This window comes from Akebia trifoliata, chromosome 16, assembly GCF_017979445.1.
Source record: "Akebia trifoliata isolate Shusen 1 chromosome 16, ASM1797944v1, whole genome shotgun sequence".
Lineage (NCBI taxonomy): Eukaryota > Viridiplantae > Streptophyta > Magnoliopsida > Ranunculales > Lardizabalaceae > Akebia > Akebia trifoliata.
In genome coordinates, this window is record NC_141390.1 from 29,515,225 (window position 1) to 29,539,694 (window position 24,470).

The 24,470-nt window shown below is 35.1% G+C and overlaps 3 protein-coding genes and 1 non-coding gene across 9 annotated transcripts; 3 read left to right on the top strand and 1 right to left on the bottom strand.

Moving 5' to 3' along the window:
- The first annotated feature begins 1,539 nt into the window (after positions 1 to 1,539).
- Positions 1,540 to 7,854, top strand: LOC147383369 (kinetochore protein). Of its 5 annotated transcripts, XR_015173475.1 has the most exons (13): positions 1,582 to 1,642; positions 1,726 to 1,756; positions 1,928 to 1,998; positions 2,427 to 2,534; positions 4,135 to 4,345; positions 4,503 to 4,825; positions 4,899 to 5,024; positions 5,426 to 5,580; positions 5,876 to 5,973; positions 6,093 to 6,184; positions 6,412 to 6,542; positions 6,708 to 6,929; positions 7,601 to 7,854. XR_015173475.1 is itself a non-coding variant. In XM_086428019.1 (12 exons), exons 1-12 carry the CDS (start codon positions 1,619 to 1,621, stop codon positions 6,781 to 6,783), a joined length of 1,443 nt encoding a protein of 480 aa, XP_086284145.1. In that variant the 5' UTR covers positions 1,540 to 1,618; the 3' UTR covers positions 6,784 to 7,508. The 5 variants fall into 5 exon arrangements, 4 of the variants coding, with proteins under 4 accessions (XP_086284145.1, XP_086284146.1, XP_086284144.1 ...); XM_086428019.1 differs by lacking the exon at positions 7,601 to 7,854 and having other exon boundaries at positions 1,540 to 1,642; positions 1,931 to 1,998; positions 6,708 to 7,508; XM_086428020.1 differs by lacking the exon at positions 7,601 to 7,854 and having other exon boundaries at positions 4,138 to 4,345; positions 6,708 to 7,524.
- A 420-nt stretch (positions 7,855 to 8,274) lies between these two features.
- On the bottom strand, positions 8,275 to 14,399 carry LOC147383370 (mitochondrial thiamine diphosphate carrier 2-like). Its single transcript, XM_086428022.1, has 8 exons — positions 14,243 to 14,399; positions 13,726 to 13,868; positions 12,304 to 12,420; positions 10,084 to 10,195; positions 9,623 to 9,750; positions 9,332 to 9,484; positions 9,061 to 9,210; positions 8,275 to 8,760 (listed from the first exon to the last, which is right to left on the bottom strand). Exons 2-8 carry the CDS (start codon positions 13,840 to 13,842, stop codon positions 8,542 to 8,544), a joined length of 996 nt encoding a protein of 331 aa, XP_086284148.1. The 5' UTR covers positions 13,843 to 13,868; positions 14,243 to 14,399; the 3' UTR covers positions 8,275 to 8,541.
- LOC147383371 (small nucleolar RNA SNORD36) lies at positions 10,529 to 10,609 on the top strand. The gene has a single exon (XR_015174096.1). It is a non-coding gene; the product is annotated as a small nucleolar RNA SNORD36 (small nucleolar RNA).
- A 5,637-nt stretch (positions 14,400 to 20,036) lies between the features above and the next one.
- On the top strand, positions 20,037 to 23,285 carry LOC147383372 (autophagy-related protein 18a-like). Of its 2 annotated transcripts, XM_086428988.1 has the most exons (4): positions 20,037 to 21,082; positions 22,423 to 22,630; positions 22,739 to 22,865; positions 22,982 to 23,285. In XM_086428988.1, the coding sequence occupies exons 1-4, from the start codon at positions 20,126 to 20,128 to the stop codon at positions 23,070 to 23,072; spliced, it is 1,383 nt and encodes a 460-aa protein (XP_086285114.1). In that variant the 5' UTR covers positions 20,037 to 20,125; the 3' UTR covers positions 23,073 to 23,285. The 2 variants fall into 2 exon arrangements, with proteins under 2 accessions (XP_086285114.1, XP_086285115.1); XM_086428989.1 differs by lacking the exon at positions 22,982 to 23,285 and having other exon boundaries at positions 22,739 to 22,869.
- The last annotated feature ends 1,185 nt before the right edge of the window (positions 23,286 to 24,470 follow it).

A 24,470-nucleotide genomic window follows, 5' to 3' on the forward strand; every position in this document is an offset into this window, starting at 1 on the left:
GGCCTTGTTGAATGGTCAACTCAACGGGAGGCGATGTAGACCCCAATGACCATCCAAATGAAGGTTATTGATCGATGAAATCCCAATCAAACGCAGGCTCAACCCAAGTGGCAAAACCCTCATTCCTACTGACCTTTGGGCTTGAGCTCAATAATCAAAGTTCAACCTGAGCTTGAGCTCCTAAAATCAGGTTGAGCTCGAGTTAGTTCAAGTTAAGTAATTTTGGACAGGTGGCATGAATTGAAAAATCCTAAATATAATCGTGTGCAACTTACAAATTCATCATTGAAATAAGGGCCAGAGGGAAAACCGAGAGAGGATGAAGAGTTAGAGAGTGACTAGAACTCTTCATTTGTAGTTGTAAGTTTAACTAGTGGAGTTTTGATTTTTTTTTTTTTTTCCTCTTCTAAACTTATGTGAAAAAATGATTTTTCATATTAAAAAAATGGAAAAAAAATTGCTCATAGAGCTCATAGAAATTTGAGATCCACCAATCACATGTATCCATGTGTATTTAAGACTTAAAACAGGTCAGGTTTGGGTCGGATATGTGTCTACCCATATTCATATTTGAATTTTTAATTCAGACCCGAATCTGGATCTAAATCCGACTTGGATCCTACTGGCTCAAACCATATCTAATTTTATTTTTTTTTACTTTCATTAAACCCATATCCGGATTTGTTCCAATCTAATTAATTGATTCAAGTCAGTTGGATCGGATAATTTCAAACCATTACAAAGTAATTTATTAAAAAATGTGGTTTATATGTGATTTGAACTCAAGACCTCTTCCCTTTTAAAAACAAACTTTGACCACTACACCTAATACTCATTTGTTAATAAATGATATACTAAAAGATATAAAAATATAACATATAATATACAAAATAATATATCATTCAGATATGGAGATGGGTCCATATCCATCTCAGGTCAAGGGACATCAACTCATATTTTAATTTAGATATACTTCAAGAAATCAAATCCATAAAAAATCGAATTTAGAGCACTCAAATAAAATCTGACCTATTTTAAGCCCTATGTGTATTAAATGGCATTCCTAATTTATAAAAGTACCGTTGTTAAGAAATTTGTACATACTATATATAAACATATAAAGCAATAAAGTCGTGCTAGAGTAACATTGAAATATATATTGTGGGGGACATTTCTGACGTGGATGGTGTCAGAACCATAGATGTTTTCATCAAGATCTCACTGAAAAACATCGATGGTTCTAACACACATCCTCGTCAGAAATGTCCACCACGATGTACATTTTAAAATTATTTCAACATTATTCAAAGTAACGAACTCAAATAAAAAGAAAAAAAAAAATCCCTAGCCATTACAAATATACATTAGAAGAAATACTTAAAAAAACACACCTTAAAAATATATAATTCATATAAAAAATAATTATATATTGGGTTCGGATTGAGTTTGTGTTGTTGACCGAATCCTTAACCCGAATTGAGGTTAAGTTAAATATGTTAACCCGGGTTCACCTCATCTTCTACATAACTCAGCCCAGGATCCAGCGAGTGGTGAGTCGAAATAGAAATAAAATCACAAAAACAAAACCAAAGCAAAATGGGGGTGCAAACCAAAACTAATGTGGCGGCAAAATCCTTTCCCGGTAAAAAAAATTCGAAAAAAAAAAAAAATCTTTACTTTTGTAAATTTGTAAAAGTCCCAAACTTAATCGTCTCTATTTTGCAGGAAAATCAAGATTCCGATCAGAGTATTTCAGGTGTTCTATTTTGTTCCCAATCAATCCTCATTTCGAAATTTTCTCTACATTTCTAGTAATTTAATTGCATTCGATCTGTCGTCTTTGATTCGCTTCTCTCTTAGTACATAAAAAAAGTAAGATTGTTTGATCAATTTCACCTGTCAACGTTTTCTTCTTTTTTTGATCCAGCAGACGACGAAGATTTCAATCACAATTGGCTAACAAACCCTAAAAATCGCCTTCAAGATTTAAAGAATAAGGTATTATATTAGAGATTCGACCATAAAAATTCAAATTGATCGTTGATTCATCAATCTAAGGTTTCATTTAGTATCCGATTACTTAAAAAGAAAAAAAGAAAAAAAACCCTAGAATCCGAGTTCATGTCGATATTCTTAAAAAAAAACCCTACTGTAATTCAGATCTTTGTGGAATTTCAATCTTCTAAATCTTTTAATAGGATGTGAAGAGATCTAGTAATTAAAACAAGGTTTTTAATTTATTGGGTCTCTCCACCTTGATGGAATTAAAGTGTTTTAGCAGTACATGTGCCTTTTGGTCCAGATCATCAGCTCAGTTTTTGATTTAGTTTAATTTGGTGTTGTGTCGTGTTCTATATTTACAGTTCATTTTATGTATCAAATGGTAATCTTATGATGGCATAAATTGGTAAAATTTTCATTTGAAGGATGATGATGAAATGCCCATCTTCCAAAAGGGAGAGTCTGAGTTCGTTCAATCTTCAAGGAAGGTATTTGAAAGCATCTCCGACGAAGAAAAAATCTCTGATGATGAGGTAAACTATATGTATAGTTCTTCATATTGTAGTGTTTGAAAATGTTGAGGTGAAGTGTTTCACTAGCCAAAGTTTTGAGTTGTAGATTTTGTAAGTATTCATTCTTTAAGTAGGTGAGTAATTAAATATAAAAATAAATAAATAAACAAATAGAAAACTGAAAAAAAGGAGAAAATCAGGGAAGTCTCCAAAAATGATGAAAATTCACAAATTCATTCCAAAGTTTAAGATCCAAATCCAAATATCAACCTCATGAAAAATCAAATTAAACTTTTTCTACTATGATAGTTTCATGCTTCCAACTTTCCAAGTTTTGATTTTTATCAGACAAAAGTAACACTTGAGTGTAACAAGCACTCTTAACTTAAAAAGCATAACACCACTCTAAGACTAGAATAAGAAGTGTGAGTGTTGGTTTGGAATAGAAAGAAATAGAGTATGGAGGAATAAACCCCAAGGGGTTGGCCTAGTGGCAAGTCGAGCCTTGATAAGCTCCTCAGGAAGGGTAGGTCAAGTCTTCGAAACCCCATGAAGCTATGAATTCCTTGGGGCCACCCTCCAGGGTCCGGTTGACCCTCGACTCAACCAGTTGCACCTAGGACTTTCCGAGGGAGTGGTGCATGTGACCATGGGATTAGTCTAACCCAAAGCGTGGGGATACCTATGATAAGCGGAAAAAAAAAAGATTATGGAGGAAATATAAAAATAGAGAAAAAAGAAGTCAGAGATTGCGAGTGTTATAAGTTGAATAGTACTTGAATTGTCTAGGGCTAAAAGGAAACCTATGGTATATATTTAAGTACCTTTTTGTGGATTAAATGTTATGACAAGGATAATTTTATAAATTATTAGTACTATCATGTCATTAAACTACAAAAGCAGAATAAAAAAGAAATACAACACATTTCCACAAGGTGTATCCAAAAGAGCTTGGACCTCCCCTAAGGTTTAATACTTTTTAAATACTCCATTGAATAAGACATATTTATTCTATTGTGCGGAAACACCCATATATGCAATGATTTTTGATGACCACACAAAAAACAATACGCGAAAGAGAGAAAGAACAATAGACAAGATTCAATTACAAAAGAGACGATTTACGTGGTTCAGAAATATTGCCTACGTCCACGGGCGGCGATGATGGTTTCTATTGATGAAGAGTCTCGAAAGAAAGAACAATACTATATTATTTTAGGGTTTTCTAGAAGATAAATATATATAGCTCCTAGGGCTTCCAATGCATTTTCTACTACTAAAAATGCCCCCAACAGTTGTGCGGATGCCAAAATCAGCTCCTTCCAGGGGCCTACCAGCCCCCAGACTCTTTTGAATGTACCTGGGTCCAACATACCTGCAAGGATATAATCCGAAGTCAGGGTCATAAACAACACCTTCGAGAGGAAAGAGCTATTCCTCAAAGTCTCAAGGCTTTTTAGAGAGCTTTCTCACTGATGCAAACTTCAAGGCGTATGCCTTCAACATCTTAAAAAATTCTTTGTAAATCTATCTATAGTTTGGATGTATTTATTACACTTTTGTAGTCTTAATTCCAAGAGACTGACCCAGTGTTTGTCATTTGAATGATATGTTGGTGAAGGAGAACATTCTGCCATCGGAATTTTCCCTTACTTCTAAGACTGTCAAGTTGCAAAAAGACCACCTCCATGGCTTTGAGTGTGAGAACCAAGATGGGGCATCCACATGGTCTGCAGTTCTTAAAGAAACCGAGGAGTTAATGTGTTTGCATGAAAATGCTGGCAATTCCTCATCCCATTCAGCTAATTCTGAGGCTATGAAAACTTGGAAAGGTATTTTCTTGGCTTCTTATGGATCTGCTATGTGTTTATTGTCCATAATTTCTATAATGTCTAAACCCTCCCTTTATTATCTTCTTGATATTAGGAAATATGTCTCTAAAATACTAACCATACAATTTCCTCAACAATACATTGTTATCTGCTGCAGGTAGCAGAAGCAAAGTCAAGCCCAAGTTTTCAATTCGTTTTCAGTCACATAAGGAAGAAACCTCCTTGAATTATTTCACAAGGGATGAAAATGAGAAGTCTTCCAAAGTTCCTCAAGTGCTACAAGGATTAGAAGATGTTGAGTACAGAAATACAAAACATTCAATGAGTGAGCTTCTGGAAGGTCTTCAAGAAGTGAAGGAAGAACAGTTCGAGAATCATCTCGTGCCCACTGAATTACCGGTTATTTCAGAGCATTCAATGGCTGAGCTTCTGGAAGGTTTTAAGGGAAATAGTGATCCACTGAAAGGGATTTACAAAATGGTTTGTGTTCCTCTTTGACTAATATATTTTTACGTGTGCAGTCTTTCTTCTGAGGATTGAGTAATTGTTGCAGAAAAACAAAGCAACACATAGAAGGTTTCAGCTAACTGCGAAGAAAAATGTATCTCCATTGGGTGATAGAACCCTCAATGAAGACCCTTTAGAGCCCATGGAAAGCAGTACGTCAAGCGAAGATGAGGTATCCTTGTGATTTGGTTGTTTTTCAATTTTAAGTGTTATGGTTTGTGGAGCTTGATGGTATTGGTCAGCAAGGAGTACTGTTCATACTCGCGCAATCGAAATCGACCTTGGTTGTTTTTCCCAACGGTATTTCTGTAATTTCACTCATATTATGTAAAACCCTAGTTAGGTTTATATATTTCTCCTTTTCCGTGAAATGGTATAATCTGTAACTACTGAGAATTTTCTCTTCATAGTGGAATCGATGTGATCACCACGTAAAAATCTGTGTTTGTTTTTTTTTTTTTTTTTTTTTGGGTGTAAGATTGCATCTTGATCAATTTTTTTTTCTTTATTGTTCTTGGATTGGTTTCTCAATCTCAACATTTGAGTTCATTCGTAACCCTTTACACGATGCAGGCTGCCAAATTCCTACCAGCTAATGATCAAAATCAGCTAAAGCTTGGAACCCTGGAAATCAGACGGCAAGCAATGGCGGATATATTCCAGGAAGCTTTAAATGCAGCTGCTTTGAATGATGGGGGGACTCACTTTGTGACATCTAAACAGACTGAGTAAGAACATTGACTACTTTTTTTATTATTGGATCAAACCCACATATAAGGTGTTATTTTGATTTGAGTGTTATACTCAAGAGTCGTGCTGGAGTGACCTCAAGAGTGGACCTCATATCGCACATCTTGACGTGAAAGTGGATGGGAACCATAGATACTTTTTCACTTGTATCTCGAGGAAAAGCATCTATGGTTCCCATACACTCGTCAGGGTGTGCGATGTGAGGTCCAATCTTGAGGTCACTTCAGCATTATTCTATATTAAAACACACTTATGTGCTGCCAAATTGTGCAGAATTGGATATTATGGAAGGTTGCAGCTGGTCATGCAGAATGAAAAGGAAAGGGACATGGAATTCCTGAAGCAATCACACGGAGGAACAAGTAAAAATGGTAAAAGTTGCATTTTTGTTTGCGGGGATTCGATTGATAGTGTAGTTGGAGGTTTTTTTTTTTTTGACAAAAAAAAAAAGCATTGCTTATGTATTACTTCTGTTATCTTGTCTTTTCAGATGCCACGAGATGCATTGATGTAAAGATATTGTCAAGATACTTGGATGCAAAGTTGATAGTTTGTCAATGTTCCTTTGTAAAAAATATAAAGGTATGTTGATTTTTTTTAACATCACATATAGAAAGATTTGAGATTTACGAGACAACTTAGTCCCACTCCAAAGAAAAGCAATTAACCTTTTAGCTTATGAGATTTACACGTTGATTTCATGGTTAACACTCACAAACAACAGAACTGAACTATTTGTGGATGAAACAGATGAGACAAATAGCTGTTTGTTTATGATAGAATGGTCATGCTTTACTTGTTTTCCGCAGAGTACCCTATGTGCTCAGGGCCCTGAAAAAATTATGGATAGTGGAGGGAGAAGGACCGTTATTTTCAGCTCAAAGATATGTGGCGATGTGGAGCTTGAAGTTGGGAACTTTGTTCGTATTCACTCCCCATGGTATGAGCACTAAAATTAACACCCTTATGGAATCGTTCTTTGAAGTTGTATTAGAATTTACAAAAGAATGGTGGGGTTCTGCACTACTACTACTGTGTGATTCAAAGGAATTATGAATATAACAAAGTGTTTTTTTTTTTTTTTGTGCCTGAATCTTGTGGACAGGAAAGAAGTATGGGTAACAGGGAACGGTGATGAGAGTGTTATTTTGTGTACATATTTATCCCAGATCTCAGTATGATCAGCCCGGAGAGGATGTAAGTTTGATCTTTTGTGCCAGTCTTCTTATGCCATGTGTCATGTGTCATGTGCCATGAGCAAGTCATGTTAGCAGGAATTTCTGGGCTGGGTGCTTATCCATTGGATTTTACAACTATGAAGCTTGAGGTTTGTATTCAACTTAGAACTGTCTGTTTCTCCAAATTGAGGTGTTTGATTTGGAAAACCACAAGAAATACTGCCTCTTGTTGTTATTCATGAAACTGTCTCAAAACGTAAAATTACTGTCAGAATGTAGTTTGATAACTTGGATCATGGATTTGAAACTCAACTCGAATGTCCATGAGTCAAGTTAGGGTGTTTTTGAAAACTGCTTGTTGCGGGTGAGAGTTCACAACTCACACGAGTTGCTTAATATGCTGTGTTTGGAAGGGTTAACTTACACAAGTTACCAACATCCCAACTCTCAAAATCCCCATTTTAGGCTATGTTAATGAGTTTCTCTTCTCTTCACTTCTCTCAATCCAAACATAGCCTAACGCAGTGTTTGGATTGAGAGGGAAAAGAGAAGAGAAACTCAATTTCTTTCCACCATGTTCGGATTGACGGGAGAGATCTTGGGACAACTTTGAAATTTTAAAATATCTTAAAAAGGGATTTAGGGGCAGAGTTGAAAATATAAAATATTTTAAAAGTGCTTCTCTCCACTTTTGGAGAGAAAGAAAACTCACATTATTTCAACTTTCATTGAAAAGGATGAAAGTTCACAACTCTCTTTGAACAATCAAGTAATCTCTCCTCTTTCTCTCTTGCCTAATTTATTGTTCGAAATCTCCCAGATCTGTATTAAAGTATTGAAGATACAAGAAAGGAGATATGAGAAGGGAGTGAAGAAGATAACAACGATGCAACCACCACCTTGTAAGGCAATGCAGTATCAGATAATTTCGAATATCACAAGCAGAATTGTTCTCTCTTCTCCCTTGATTTCCATCCAAGATGGATTTTTAGGGATTTTGTTTCTTGAACAGCAATTTTTAGGTTTTATGAGACTTTTCTTTTTAAATGATTTGATACATGTTTGTTCACCTTAGTTTAGTTTGATTTTTTTCTCTTTGGACTTTGAGGAAGAAATAAAAAAGGCAAGGTGACCTCTCAAGCAAATCAACCCTCAATGTCAACTTTCGGGAGTGTTAGTTTGACGACTTGCAGTAGCCCACTCAGGCGAGTCAAATAAAATATATTTAACTAAGTAAATATTTGAAAATGGTTTTTATTAATTTAAAATAAGTAATAATATATTTTTTTTTTCTATTAAAAGGTAAAAATGGCTGACCGAGCTGATATGATAAAGAACTTCTCTCATGAGCTTCAAAACTATTGAGTCAGCCGAGCTGACATGATAAAGAATCTCTCTCAGCACGTGTTTCCCAGTCCAAGGTGGCCCAACTGGATTTCATATCTCCACTAAATTAAGTTTGATTGGAAGAGTAAATTCTTAATGTTCGAAGAATGCTTAGAGACTCGAAAAGATAAAATATAAAATAAAAGAAAATAAACAATATCACTAAATCAAGTGCACCATTTTCTTCTACATAAATAAGCTTGTAATGCTATGCTCAACTATTGATGAAATGCCGGATATCAATATGGTTACGAAGCCCCCACTCCATTATTCTTCTTTGGAATTTTTTTTTATTTTTTTTTTTCCATTAATTTTGGAAAATGGGGACAATCAACTAAATCAAATAGACAAAGTGGGAAAAGAATTAGGTCAGTTTCAAGTCATGATGGACTCTAACCAATCTGATGTGTATTCATACGCTACAAATGTTACAGCACCAGCTGGGGCAGCTTTGATTATGGATGGAACAATGCCCTTGTAAAGGCCAGACCAACCTTCAGCCTGCAAGATTCGGCGTAGGGCATCAAACATGCTACTGTAAGCACGGCGCTCAACTCGAGCCCCATACTTGGGGTGTCTCTGTAGTCCTTCAATCTGCAGAAGCAATGAGAGATTTAGATAAATAAAGCAAAACAAAAAAGATAAAATAATATCCCTCACGAAGAAAGAAACAAAAAAACAACTTATGACACAAATATGGAAGAAACAGCCATTCCCTTCATCAGATTATATTCAATAGAATACTTTCCAAGATAGTGACATTGAGGGAATATAGAATATTCTGTTTAAAAGGTAGAACCAGCACAAGAGATTGATGGAGGGTAGAGCCCAATGTACTACAATAGATGAAATGGTGGTATAAGATTATTCACTATGAAAATACTGGAGATATACCTGGAACCTCTTCTTCACCACATCGAGTGGGTGACACACAGCTTTGGCACACGTGCCAGCAGCTAACCCACAGAGGAAGAGTTGGAAGCTTGATGGACGATCATCTGCCTGAATAGATCTTTCTTGAGAAGATCTGTACCTGTTCCACGTCTACAAGTTGCAGAGATAATAGTATGAAGGCTTCTTTCATATTTCTTTCAAACCATGACAAAGCATATTTCTTTCATATATTAAAAAGTCTTAAAATACACAAAAAATGCCAGAAATTTACCATGGTCCAGCGCTTGAACATGTCATAGGTTCCAAACTGGAGACCAGCGTAAGGAATGATCTCAACTAATGTTGGTGACAACCCAGCATATAATCCTTGAAAGCCACGGGTTTTGACTATATCAACTAATGCAGATCTCATGTTTGGATACACCTGAACACAGTTTCCAAACAACTAAGGCTTCAGTTGATCACCTTGAGATTCTTCAAAATCACTAATTAATAGAAGTTGAACAAAACAACTTGGAGTAAAAGTTCATCCAACTTGTACTTTAAAAAAAAATGCATATACCTTTGGCTCGCCCTGTGAGGCTAAAATGGTTCGTACAAGATCAAATGGATATGATCCAACAGTTGCTGCACATCCTGCTAATGCCCCACTTAAGTACGATAAATAAGGACTCAAATAAATGTGATCCTCTGCATCATAACAATAACAAGAGCACAATTAGGCCAATTTAGCATGAAGGGTGAGATAGAGTAATTATAGCACATACATATGGGCTTACATTGAAAGTAAGGAGATTCTTCATTAAGTAATTGAAATTTTTAAATGGTTCTCAGAATTTTTATACCAATGATGATAAGAAATTAAGAATGAAAGAGGTTTAGAACCAATTAACCAAATACAACTACACCATAACAGCCATATAGGATTGTATTAAACTGTTAACCAAAAGACTATTATCAATAACAGGATGAGAAAGTTTAATATTTCCAAAGACTATAATTTCTCATTCCAGAGGGATGTACCTGAGTGAGAAGAACCGGATGCAAACGTTTTGATTTTGTGCAAGACTGTAAACTGTATCGCAGTATAAGGCATGACCATGAGTAGCGCTGGGACATTACCTCGCCAAAAACCCTATCACAAGATTATTTCTTAAGCACAGAGTTGGATAGGGGAAAAATGCATTCCTAAAATAAAACCTCAGTTTCACTGGATTTATTTTGAGAAAACTGGAGGATAACAGAAGGCACTCCTATAATAAAATCAGTGCCATACAATATTAGCTAGAGAAGGAAGAGGTTTTCTGTTTCGTCTGCCATGTTTTCTCTGCATGCATTTTTTTAAGAAACAAAGTTTATTTTCTTTAAATTTTATGCCCAATCAGTCCTGGCAGATGATGGAAGAGATTAACAATTAAAAAAAAAATTAACCTTTTATTTTCTTTAAAATTTACAGGTCAATCAGTGCTAGCAGATGATGGAAGAGATTAACATCTTTCCTGATACTCTATGAAGCTTAAAAAATCGAGCTCTTCAAAACTGATGCTCGGACTTTCTCTTTAAACTTATAAAAAAGGCATTTATTTGATTACTTTTTCCCAGATAATTTTAGTGTAAAGCTTGGAGATGGTGCTGGGACGCAGGCATAACCCTGACTAATCTCAGATATGGACCATCTGTTGCTCAACCAGAATCCATTACAGGGGTGCTGAAAGCACAAGTCCTTGAACGGGCATTTTTGCATGTTTTATGTCTATACTGTGATTAAGTGCATTACTTATTGAAAGATGCCTTCCCTTACGTGGGTAAGTATTTATTCATCACAGGAAAATCCCACAACAAACACCAACAATAATAAACTATATCAATCGATTAGAGGCTGCATGAGTGTGTGTGTGTGTGTGTGTGTGTGTAAGAGAGAGAGAGAGAGAGAGAGAGAGAATGAGAGAACCAATTATTATTGAAATCATTCAAGCACTTATCTCAACATTTATCATTTCAAAAAAGAAGTCAAATTAAAAAAAATGAGTTTAATCTTATTAAGGTGTGTTCACTCATGTTTTATCATTTTCACATAGAAAAATATTGTTTACAGTTTTAGCTGGTGAAATATCTTCAAGTACTGACTTTCTTGTCATCATTGCATAGGCCCACTTTCCCCGCCCTGTGTTCACATCATCAAGGGGTCAAAACTTCCATCTAAGGTGACATTCTTTATTTGGACCACTGCCTTAAACAAAATCCCGACCCTAGACAAGCTCATCTCTAAGGGTCTCCCCATTATGAAAGTTTGTTACTTGTGTGAAACCAATGGTGAATCGGTGGATCATATCTTTAAACATTCCAGTTTCACATTAATCAATTGGTCTAAATTGTTCTTATGCACATCAAGTGGGTTTTCCCTAAATCAGTTTTCCTTCTTTTTCATATTGGTGTCCCCTTCCCTTTAGATCATGTCGTATAATTTCATCAAAAGAGGTTCACGAAGTTATTATTAGTATTTTGGCTCCCATGTTTTACTGGGGCAAGTTGTACAAGGATTGTTTTTGATAAGTTGGCCAAGGAATATTATTTGAGAATTTCATATTTACGTAGGATTCAATTTGCAGTGAGAAATCATAGAAGGTGGACGTATTTTATTGTTTTTTTCCTTGTTCTTGCATAGTATGTACCTATTAAAGATGGTCCACTCGACCTTCTACTCTGTATGATTTTTTAGTTATTTTAACTGAAACTTCTTTACCCATAAAAAAATAAAAAATAAAAAAGATACTAAACTTCCCAGCTCTTTTCACAAATGCAATTGAGACCAACCCCCACCCGCAAGTCTTCATTTGAATAGGAGCTTGGAAAAACTAAAACAAAGAGGAGTTTATTCTAATCTCTAAGGAGTTTGGGCAGATAAAAAAAATCTCAGTACTACATGGTATGGCAAGGATTAATCGAATTCTCAAAGCTATATATATGAACAGCTTCCTTCCTAAAACTACTACTCAAAGAACATATGATACTGAGTTACTCAAGGTGACAATTTGGAAATCATAAACAGATCGCAAATACGATCTTCTAGTATAAATCAGAGATATCACTTGGATTCTTTTTTTAGAAAAAAAGTCTAGCAGTTTACAAATCAATGGTTGAAAAGAACAATAACAAAAAAGAAACCAAGAGACAACATCGGCGAAGAAGGGAAAAAAAGCAACTAATCAATTGACATTAGTACTATATATGAGTAACCCGTACCGGTAAACCTTCCTCTCTAAAGATGTCCTTAGTTGCTTGCAACACCCCAGTATACTTTGATGATCCATACAGATCTCTGCGAAGCAATGTCCACGAAGTAGTGGGCTCCAGCTGAACCTGTCAGTGTATACCAAAAAGACAGTATATGATTGGTCATTATAGAGAACAAAGCCCGTGAGTATCAAGGAAGATAATCAACGGGGTGGGGCGGAATGGAGAGAGAGAGAGATTAACATTTCTGTATTTTTTTCCCTACTTTTTCTCTCTTGGCAAAGCTAGAGATTAATTGCATTTTTCATTTTCTTCTTCTTCTATTTCTTTGTTGCCATTGGCATGCCACGTAATTGGAGCATTTAAAAACAAATTGGAATATACAACAGTAATATACCAAAGGAAATTTTCAAGCATAAACTTTTGTACTATTTACTATTGCGGACAAACAAAAGACTAGGCTTTAGATAGAGTAGACTGAAGGAATGGGATTCGTTTAGCCGACTCCAACTCTTTGGGAAAAGAGAAAGTTACTGAAAAACGACAGTTTATTATACTTATGCGATAAAATAGTCATTTATTGCAAAAGGCCAACGTGTTCCATTCATTTCCGAAGCTTTACTATGCCAGTATTGGCAAGTTTGTCGTCCAGTTAATATAAACTTCCATGCAATTCAGACCTTAATTTGCCTTAGATTTCAAACCAAATAAGAAACAGGACTAAAATCTTTATTTATTTATTTTCTCTTCAAGTTAGTAGAAGTTCACTAAACCCAAAATGCCAGACAGATACTAATAATGTTCTCCTTGTCCATTTCAGCCCATAGAAGATTTGAACCTTACATTGTGATCAAATCAAGAACCTACCTTCAAAGAGGCCACCTCCACACCAATGGATCTAGCTTTAAGGGAAATTGTGCACCTTGTTAAACCTCCTAAAGTACTATTTTTTTTACATTTATGAATCCAACACAATAAATAGTACAAAAATCTTGCATTATTTCCAACTAATTAAGGTTGACTATATAAATCATGTTCCACCACAACAATATTCAAGAAGGAAAATCTTTCTCGAAGAAATTAGAGCTCAGGCATGTCAAAAATTCCTCAATAGGATCCCAAAGTTCGTCCAAAGCAAGCAAAAATAAGGCAATTGAGAGTGAGCCCTAAAACACAATCAAATTCAAAAAAGAAAAAAAAGCATCATACAATTAAATACAACTTACAAAATTCACTCAACACGACAATCACAAAGTCAGCATAATGCAATCAAGCAATGATTTTGTTTAAATGGGTATTGTGCAATGTAATTGAAAAGAGCTTCTCAACACAATTCAAGACCCAAACTTGCAAGAAATTTTTTAATTAAAAAAAAAAAAGTTGAGAAATTTATTCCAAGATAAACTTTTGAGATAGTACTAAGAAACCAACCTGAAATCTGATCTTGATAACATCCAAAGGAGACGTTACTGTCCGAGAAACACCGCCTGCGAGCGCCCCTGCCGATGTATCAATTAACGTCCGTTTTAGCTGCCCTGGCTCTTCCATTACCAGGTTATTACTACAACCCAATTCTGATATTGAAACCCAATATCCAGAAACAAACGATTAACACCTCAAATCCAAAAACAAAAAAAAAACAAAAAAAAAAAAAAAAAACACTAGTTTCTACAAAAGAAATCGAAATACAAAAATCTCAATTAGGGTTTAACCTATGCGTTCCAAACTAAAGAGGAAACTCAGATTCTAGTGTGCGTAGGTTAAGAAATACAAACATACAAGCGCAATTTAGCATTAGGGGGACTAAATATATATAAAGTACAAATAGAGATAGATAGAAAGAAAGATTGATAACTAGCCCTAAATTTAGGGTTTCACGAGATGTTCATGAAGAGCTGGAGATGAAACAAAAATAGAAATAAAAGGAAACACAGAGCAAAGATTTTACCTGAAACAAGCGAATGGAGAGAGAAAGAGAGGAGCCATCATTGTAGATAGAGAGAGGACTTTATAGCGGTCTTAAAAGGAAACACAGAAAGATGCCTCACAGAAAGATTTTGTGTTAGAATCTGACAACAAGTCTGGAAGTGTACGCGTCACCAACCCAAAACAACGTAGACCATTCAAAGACCTCTTTCCCTTACTTTTTACTAGAAGGTTATATGTGTAAATAGAACATGTATCAAAAGGGTTTATCTGTAATTAAAGGGTTCTGAATATTATAAGTTAAAAATATAAATTTTTGTAAAATTTTAGGGTTGTTGGTATGGTTTTTAAACTCGCTATTTCGTCTCGTCTCATTCAGCTCCGATATTGAGTCGTCTCGGACTAGTTTTTCGATACATTTGAGCCGTCTCGTGAGACAAATCAATAAATTGAATTATGACTCATAAATCTTGGTCAAAAAATGATTTTGTGAGTTGGTCTCATTCAGCTCTGATACTGAGTTAACTTGGACGATACGTCTCGATCTCGAACAAGTTTAAAAATCATGGTTGTAGGTTCCTATGTTTTATAATTAGTGAGATGCCCCTTATTTTACTTATTACACTCCAAAATAAAAGGAATAAGTGATGGTTTGGAGTGCCAAAAAGAGCTCTATGGATCTTTTATTTATTTTGTTAGATTTCTATTTTTTGATTTTAGGATTTTTTATGAGCTTAACTATAATTTTAAATAACTACTGAAATTAATCTATAGACTTTAAACATTATTGTGAGGGCAAGTGCCCCCACTATAAATCCACCCTTGGGACTCAGCGTGGGCAATTTAGCACCACTATTTTTCTTTTTATTCTCACCTCTTGTACTCCTTTAATCTCATTTGTTTTTTTCTTTTTCTTTTTTTCCTTTTTTTTTTTTTTTTAATTCTTTTGGTTTAGGAAACAGTGGTCAAAGAAGTTGACAAATAAGAAAGTAGATATTTGAAGGAATTGTCTAATAAGTGACATGGCATGTTTGATTTGTCATATGTGATGGTCAATTTAAGACAAAGTTCCTTAATAATCTTTGATGTGTTTACACTAAGTCTTAATTAAAGTCTGTGAGATACACGTGTGGAGCTAGTAAGGAGTCAATGGGGGCAATTACTCCCATAAAACTTCTAGATATTTTGTATTTTCAACTAATTACATGTCCCATTTGCCCCCACCCCCTCACTTCCCTCCAATTTTTCAAAGATAACATTGTCTCTTGACTGGGCCTTCTCTCATAGACTAATTGAAAGTGACCTAAATATCATTTTCTTCAACTTATAACCAAAAACCTCTGAATTTCTCTCCAAAATCCAAAATCATTCGTTTTCATTCTCTTCAACCGTATCATTAACTATAGTTTGCCCTCACTACAAGAAAATCTTGAACATTTTATGCACCAAAATTAATATATTTCAAATATTATAAAATTAATATTTTTATTTAATATAAATAATCATTTTGGAAACATTTGCACAACTAACCTTACGGCGTAGTGGTTTGATGATCTTTTGAGTTTGTTGGAGATCAAGGAGAAGATTAGCAAACTTCATATTTATTTCAGTATTATTTTTGTACATCAAATAAGGATATTAATTATAAACATGGAATTTAATAAAATAATAATTTTAAATTAACGAACACGAGTAGCACTAATGCGATTTAGAAAAGGAAGAAAAAAAAATATTAGTGTGATTTATTATCGAAGGAGAAGAAAATGAATATATTGGTGCGAGGGTGCAAGAAGGGAAAGGTTATGTCTATGCTAGACACTCCAACCGATTTTAAAGGTTGGATTTTATGGAAGAATGTTGATGTGGCAATATCAACTCTTGTGTGCATGTATTAAGTCGGGTGTGACTAGCCGTTTACAAACTTAAGTCTAACTAAGTAAGATTTCAACTCTTACTATCTAACCTCATGGCATCCAAAAACATTATCCGATCCCACAGGGTTGTAGAGGACAAATTTCTATGAATTTTGAAAAAAAATAAAAAAAATTCACCTTTGAATTTTTATTTTAAGTTTGGGGATGTCCATTTTCAAAACCTTGGATGAAGCCCATATGAGTTTTTTTATGAAATCTAGGGGGGCTGTGGTGTTGCATTGCCCATGTGGTATCCACTTGAGCAAAAACGATCCTTAGTAAGACAAAAAATCTTACTTCATTAGTAGGGGGAGTGTTTTTCTTATAAATAATGCTTTTCGCACCCTTGATTTAGATCCACATCACTAAAGCATGAAGACATTCCAATAGATATATAACTTTGTTGGAATATGGATTTTAAATTAAGTCATTTGAGAGCAAGTTCATTGTTGGAAAATGCTTTATTGTCTACGTTCGACACTGGGTCTAACACTGAGTTGACATGGCAGTGCATAGAGAATTGTTGATTTTTTTAAGTTGTATCTCGAGAAAATAAATTTATGGTTATATGTCCATTGCCACATCAACTCAGTGTTGGACCCAATGTCCAACAAAGGCAATATAGTATGACTCTTCCCTTTTTTTTTCTTTTTATTATTATTATTGGTTAAGATTTTAGCAATGTAATCTTGAACTAGTAAATTACATTTATAAGTAATACTGCTCAAATCCTTTTCTTCTTTATTGAGTTTACTCCCACATTGGGCACTCATTGCTAATTAGTTTTGAACTGGACCCCCACATTTATCTTAATATTAGAGCAGACCTTTCTCTCATCCAGATCATCCAATTCATATTTCCACGTGCTTTGGCCCGCACATGCTGAGGCATATTGAATTTAGTCCCACATTGGACATTTATTGACTTGTTTCTCTCCTTATAAGTTCTTGGGCCTCTCTACTCATTGTTAATTAGTTTTGAGTTGAACCCCCAAATTTATCATTCTTGTCTTCATCTTTAGCCCCTGTTGCCCATGGTTACTTGATGAAATGTTATTCTAAGGAATTCTTTTTTTTTTTTCTAAATATTGCCAAGTCATCATTTTTATATGAATTGTGATATTCTTACCCTCTTTTTCGTATGCTCTTTAACCTAGTAGTTCACAAAACTATAAATATTTGTTCTTTTGTATCCCGAAGCAAAGTATCTATGGTTCTATGAAGGAGCTTACAAAAAAAAAGTCAAATTATCACAACTCTTTTTATATTTTAGTTTTTTAATTAAATATTTTTAGGTAGCTTAATGCAATTAAACTTTGTTTAAAAAATAAACTTCATTTTAAATCTTATTTAATAATTAAATAATCCTTTTATCCATCACAACTTTAGTGAGCCAAGGTGTTTGAATTAAGTAGCAGCCTCGCTCTCAATCCATAATCTTCTTCTACTCATGCTTTAAATCAGATTTGAAAGGAACAAAAAAATTAAATAAAAACTTTTTTTGTCCTAATCAAGTCATTGAACTTTTAAATTTAAACAATTAGATATGACCATCTTGATGATGTGGCACACCCTCAACAATTGATAATAACTACTGAGAGCTACACAAGAAACGGGCTATTGAGGATTTGCTTCCAAAAAATTTAGGGTGATCCACAAACTCTAACTCCTCTACGTTTGGGTTAATATTTGATATATCTCTTCTCATATTTTCAAATTAATAATATTCCCTCCTAACCATGATCTTCTTCAGTACACTAATGAAAACTGACATAAATGACAAGTATTTATAAGAAAAGATGCGAGCATTTAATCTATCAGCACTCTTCAACTTCATCTTCAATCCATCATTTTCCTTTATTACCTTAACTCTTTGTATGAAAAACCCTTATTTTTTTTTCTTGAGTCATGTTGAAGTAATATTAAAATTGACACCGATTCTCATATTACTAATGTGAATATGCACACATAGCCATAGATGCTTTTCACTCGTATCTCAATGAAAGCATTTATGGTTCCGTACATACTTTTATGTTAATAACACAAGAATCGATGTCAATATTAATGCTACTATGATATTTTTCTTTTTTCTACCCAAAATTTCATTGTCTTTAGTGGTCCAAAAAAAAAAAAAAATCTTAACTTGTAATTTAGGTTTCATTGTTAAATTAGATAGAATTATATGGTTGAAGATTGATTTTGAGATTAAAATATTTAAGATTCTTGGCCATAAGTTGAAGAGGAGGGTATTGAAATCATTTTCTATTAGCATATTAGAAGTAGGCCAAGGTCTTTGTCTTTAGATTGCAAACACAAGGGTATATCTCAAAATTATCTAAATGCGGAGGAGTTAAATCATCCAAATTTTTAATCAAAACTGGTGTTCGGAAGAAAAATCTTAGGTTCTTGGTCATTTTTCATTAGCCTAGAAGAGAAGATCAAGTTCTAGGCGTCTTGTTGAAAACATAGGGATATCTTGGTAAGATGGCCAAGACTACGTCTTAGGAAGCAAGGGTCTTTAGTTCGAATCCCCCTTTAGGGGCCACCCTCAGGGATTTATCCCAAAAATTGCCCCACAAATGTGAGGGAGGGGACTACGCATGCCTTGAGCAGACGGGCATTAGTAAAGGAATAATGATTATCTCATGCCCCCTCGACCACATGCCCCTAATATGGCATGGGTATGAATCGTAGATTATTTTCATCAAGATACATAATCGCACATTATGAGAATGTACAATTGTGTGTCCCGAGGGAAAAATCTATGGTTCTATTCCATGCCACATCAAGGGACATATGTCAGAGAGGGCGTCAAAAAATCACAACTCTTAGTAAGATGCTCTTAGAGTCTCAATACCTCAATTCCAAGAAAAAAGGAAAAACAGAAGTATATTTTTATTTTATTATTTATTATTTATTATTTATTATTATTATTTTATTTTATTTTATTTTATTTTATTTTTGAAGAAAAAGGTTTAACCAGAGGTTGTAAACGAGGTCATTTAAGTCATTTTACATCATTCTCTCGTATAATATAATAAGTCTTAAAAGGCAAAGATCAAGGGGTATGGCACCACTCACCAGTTTGAAAACACAGGGGCCTCTAAAATATTCACTAAAACATGGAAATGAGGGCATTTAAGTCATTTTACATCATTCTCTCGTATAATATAATAAGGGTATGTTTGATTGCACATGAAAAGGAAAATCAATTTCCATGGAAAATGACATTTTTCAAGTGTTTGATTGCACATGGAAATGGAAATTCATTTTCCACCCCATTCAAAAAGTCCACTAAATCATGGATTTCACTTTCCCACCCATATGGGTGGGAAAATGAAATCCACTCATATTTTCCATCATCAATTCTTCCCTACCACCACCACCACCACCACCACCATTACATTAACCTCACCGTCGTTGTCATCGTCGTCGTCACCATCACCTCCCTCTCCGACCACCTTCTCTCTCTTCTTCTTATTCTCCATCCCTCACCTCCTCTGCCACCACGTTCTCCCCCCATCTTCCTCACTTACCTCTGTCGTCGTCGTCGCCATCGTCACCGCCGCCACCACCGTCGTCACCGTCAACACATCCTCCCCCCTCCCTCTTCCTCGTCATCTTCTTCTTCCTCTCCCCCTCCTCTCATCTTCTTCCTCTTTCTCTTCTTCTTCTTTTTTCTCATATTTTTCCATGATTTTATTCAAGTGAAATCAAACAATGGAATTTGATTTTCCAACCCTACCTATTTTCCACAACTAATTTTCCATGGATTTCAAATTCCATGGAAAGTGACTTTGCATGCAATCAAACATACCCTAAGTCTTAAGTTTGAAAACACAGGGGCTTCTAAAATATTAACTAAAATATGGAGGGCTATATCGCCATATCACCCATAACCATAAGTTTAAATTCCATAAGACGTTACTCTGGTTTCGCTTGCTGCGTTCAAACTACCCCTGAAATCCTTGTAAATTCCATCCAAATCCTTCAATGACGGATCTCTCCGCTTGTTCTTCATCTTCTTCGTGGCCACTCCCAGAACCAAACCCTAATTCTAACTCTAACCCTAACTCCAATTCCCCTAATTTCAACTTTCTACCTATTCCACAGCACGAACCTTCAATCTCTTCCGATGAATCTCAATTTGAAGACGAATCTGATCCATATATGTACGAGGGGAGTACGGAAGATCATGAACACGATTACGAAGGAATCCAAGATGTCGAATCTTTCTCCAATTTCAATTTCAGTCCTAGTTCTTCGAGCATTTCTTTTCTTGATAACCCTAACCCTAACTCCAATCTCCAAGATTCTACGTCTTCGATGCAATCTTCCATCCCATCTTTGCTTCATCTTTCATTCAATCAAGATTATGGATGCTTTGCTAGCGTAACCAATCATGGATTCTTGGTCTACAATTGTGATCCCTTCCGCGAGATCTTTCAAAGAAATTTTGTCGCAGGTGGTATCCGTATTGTCGAGATGCTCTTTCGATGCAACATTCTTGCTCTCGTTAGTGGCGATAACAAAGTTATGATTTGGGACGATAATCGTACCCAATGCATTGGAGAGCTTTCTTTTAGATCTGAAGTTCGGGCAGTTCGGCTTCGTCGCGATCGAATAATTGTTGTTCTTGAGCAGAAGATCTTTGTGTACAATTTTGTAGATTTGAAGCTGTTGCATCAGATTGAGACAGTAGTGAACACTAATGGGCTGTGTGCCGTGTCACAGTTGTCTGGATCACTTGTGCTTGTTTGTCCAGGATTGCAGAAAGGGCAGGTTAGGGTTGAGCATTATGTGTCGAAGCGGACGAAGTTCATCGTGGCTCATGATTCGAGAATTGCGTGTTTTGCTCTCACACAGGATGGAAGGATTCTTGCCACGGCGAGCACTAAGGGTACTTTGGTCAGGATATTCGACACGCTTGATGGGTCTTTGTTGCAAGAGGTATTGGGTTGAAAAAACTAATTAATTTTGGTGTTTTGTCGATTTTTTCATAGAAATTTAGTTTATTAAGTGGTTTGAGCTATTTAAGTATGAATATATGATCCTTCTCGATGAATTAATCTGTTTTTATTTGCTTTTATGTTATGAGAATAGAGTTTGATCCGCTAATGGGGTTTTGTTACAACATGTATTTAATCAATAATTTCGACGTACCCTTGGTTAGGTGGAATTTAGAACCCATAAGTCCATTTAGGATTGATCATGACACATTTGGAGCTAATAATGTGACAAAATTTATATAGAGAATTTCACTTTGCTTCAAATTCAGAGAATGAATTTGCTGAAATACTGGTTAAATGTGGCAAAAAAATTTGGATAAAACTTTCGGCTAAACTTGTAGTAGAGACATTTTGTAAAGGAGCGCAAATTGTGCCAACTTGTTATCCATCCCTGGCACTCTAATGCAAAACCCTACTCTGGGGCCCAACATTTGTCAGTCTATCTCAATGTATGAAGCCTTCTTGGTCTACATGCTGCATAATAAGCCTTCTTGGCTCTTTTAGTTGCCGCAATGTGTCATGAATGCAGTTGTTAAGTTGTCTGTCCTTGCGCTTGCTTGGTTGCCTTGGTTTTCTGTAGTTTTACCTACTTATCCAATCTCATTGCTGCCCTTTGGCACACTCTAGTGACCAAGTACATGGTATGCATAATCTGGAGACGTTTAGTAGACCCATGGTTTAAAATGTCGGAATGTATTGGTCGATACGTATCGGTATCAGCCAAGACCGATATGAAACATTGAATGTTTCGGGAATGTATCGGTTTGTATTGAATCGGTTTTTTCGTTAACCGAAACATTCAATCGATACAATATTTTAAAACCATGAGTAGACCTACATTAAACCTTAATTAAGATCAACTTGGAGGTTCTTTTGAAATTTGAATTATTTCTTCGGCATTTGATTGTTTCTCTCACTTAATTACTTGTAATCTATACAGAATGTCTAGTTTAACAGAGTAATTTTTTGTTACCAGGGGAAAAATATTGTATCGGTTTTCATGTAAATCTAGATTACATTCTTAGTAAAAATGGATGGATAGTTTAACTTGGCTACGTGTTCTTGAAGAAAAAATAATGTCAGCTGCTGTATGTCAAGAAATTTTTTTTATGATTTTTTTTTCTAGATTCTAGATATGAATAGGAAATGTGATTGATTACAAGAGCAAGAAAAAAAATTATTACATCTGTGTATACGTGCACCCGCACGATTACTTCCATGTTTTCTCAAATTATGGATTATGGACTTCTAGTTATCTGATTCTTTCTGTACCCAATGTAGGTACGAAGGGGTGCAGATAGAGCAGAGATCTATAGCTTGGCTTTCTCATCTACCGCACAATGGCTAGCAGTCTCGAGCGACAAGGGCACAGTCCACGTCTTCAGTCTCAAGGTCAATTCAGGATTGCCAGGAAACGACAAGTCACGCAATTCATCTGACCCCAATGTTGTTGTTCCATCAACCGGTTCATCTCTTTCTTTCATTAAAGGTGTCCCTTTTGCCTAATTCATAATAATCTTGTAAGTTTATTTGATGAACCAAAATTTTGTGGTTTTTGGCCTCTAAATCAGAGTTCGGGGTTGTACTATTTCCGCAGGGGTGTTGCCAAAATATTTTAGTTCAGAATGGTCAGTAGCCAAGTTCCGGATAAATGAAGGATCTCGATACATTGTCGCTTTCGGACAAGAGAATAATACAGTTGTGATTCTTGGCATGGATGGAAGGTAATCGAACTTTACGATGTCGTCAATATTACGGTTTGAAACACTAAACTGTTGTTTAAAAGTTCCAAACCTGCTTAAATGAAAGATGTTCACATTCAGTTTGTTTGGCTATGCAGCTTTTATAAGTGTCAGTTCGACTCGGTGACTGGAGGAGAGATGACACAACTGGAATTTTACAACTTTTTGAAGCCGGACGAAACATTGTAGAGGAAAGTTGTGAGCATCTAATTTTATTCTCATATTCTTGTCCGCGAGATTTTTTTTATTTTTTATTTCTATGCTTAAATAGTTGTAAATATGTCTGAGAAGAATTGGAGTTAGAGCTTGCAACTACCGTCTGAGCTGTTGTAGAATTTTGTGCATTCTTGCTCATGTAAATACTACTAAATTTGCTGCTGTTTTACCTGCTAAGTTTCTAAATTTTCTAGTGTAACGATTTTCTGACACACATCCCGTCACGCCCCCATCACAGAGCTGTAGATCGATCATTTGCCTTGTGATACGCATAATCATAAATATTTTCTTGTGTATCCCAAGGCAAATGATCTACGGTGATTATCATGACTCAATTTGCCCTTTTTTATTTTTTTAAATGAGTTGAGATCATATTCTATTATTTTCTATATAAGGATCTCAATATGGTTGAATACATTTATTTTTCCACAAACATTAGCATCTTCTGAAAGTAACAGAAAATTGAGTCTTGTGCATGTGATGCTAAAAACACGTAGTGTTAATGTGCTATGTTTGGGGTGGGATGAGCCTAAATTTTAGAGAAAATTACATAATTACCCTGGCAGAGGGATTTGTTTATAAATAATTCATAAATTTTGCACCATTGTCCATTTAATAAACTTTTTATTTCTTAATGGTCCCTCATTATTGGCAAACTCAGCGTTTTTTATTTAATGTCTGAGTTCAACACTTTTTTTTTTATTGTCAAACTCAACAATAAAAAATGGTAAACTCAGACAGTAGTAAAACCCATCCATTTTCGATTTTTTCCAATTAAAATACATGGAAAGATTGTCTAGAAACTTGAGGTGGTTTCAAACCAAAAAAACCATGCTTGATCAATTTCCATCCAAAAATGAGGAAAAAAAAAAGTGAAAAAAATCTTAGCTTTTTTACATTAATCTTCAAAATATTTGAAAAATCCCTTAAAAATAATTTATTCTTTCTTCTTAAATTCTTTTCGACAGAATGAAGTCTTTGAAACACGATTGAGAAGTCAAAAATCCAATTTTTATAGATGAAAACAGTGAGTTTGAATGATTAAGGCATTCACTTGTGAAAATTGTGGAAAATGGGATTTAAGGACTGTTTAGAAATAATTTTTTACTAAATGAACTGTTAAGAGAGGCCCTAAAACTAAGGGACAAATTAGAAAGAACTCCCTCCGCTAGTGTGCTTCAAGTAATTTTCCCTAAATTTTGATGGTCCAATACGGACCCAAGTAATTATATACTGGGTTTGATTTAACATGAACTGGTAACTGGCCCAATTATATATGGGTCTCAGAAATTAGTTTTCATCTGGAATAGTGGGCCAAAAACTCATTGGGCCAAGTAAAAGTATATATAGCTGCCATTTTTATATGATCAT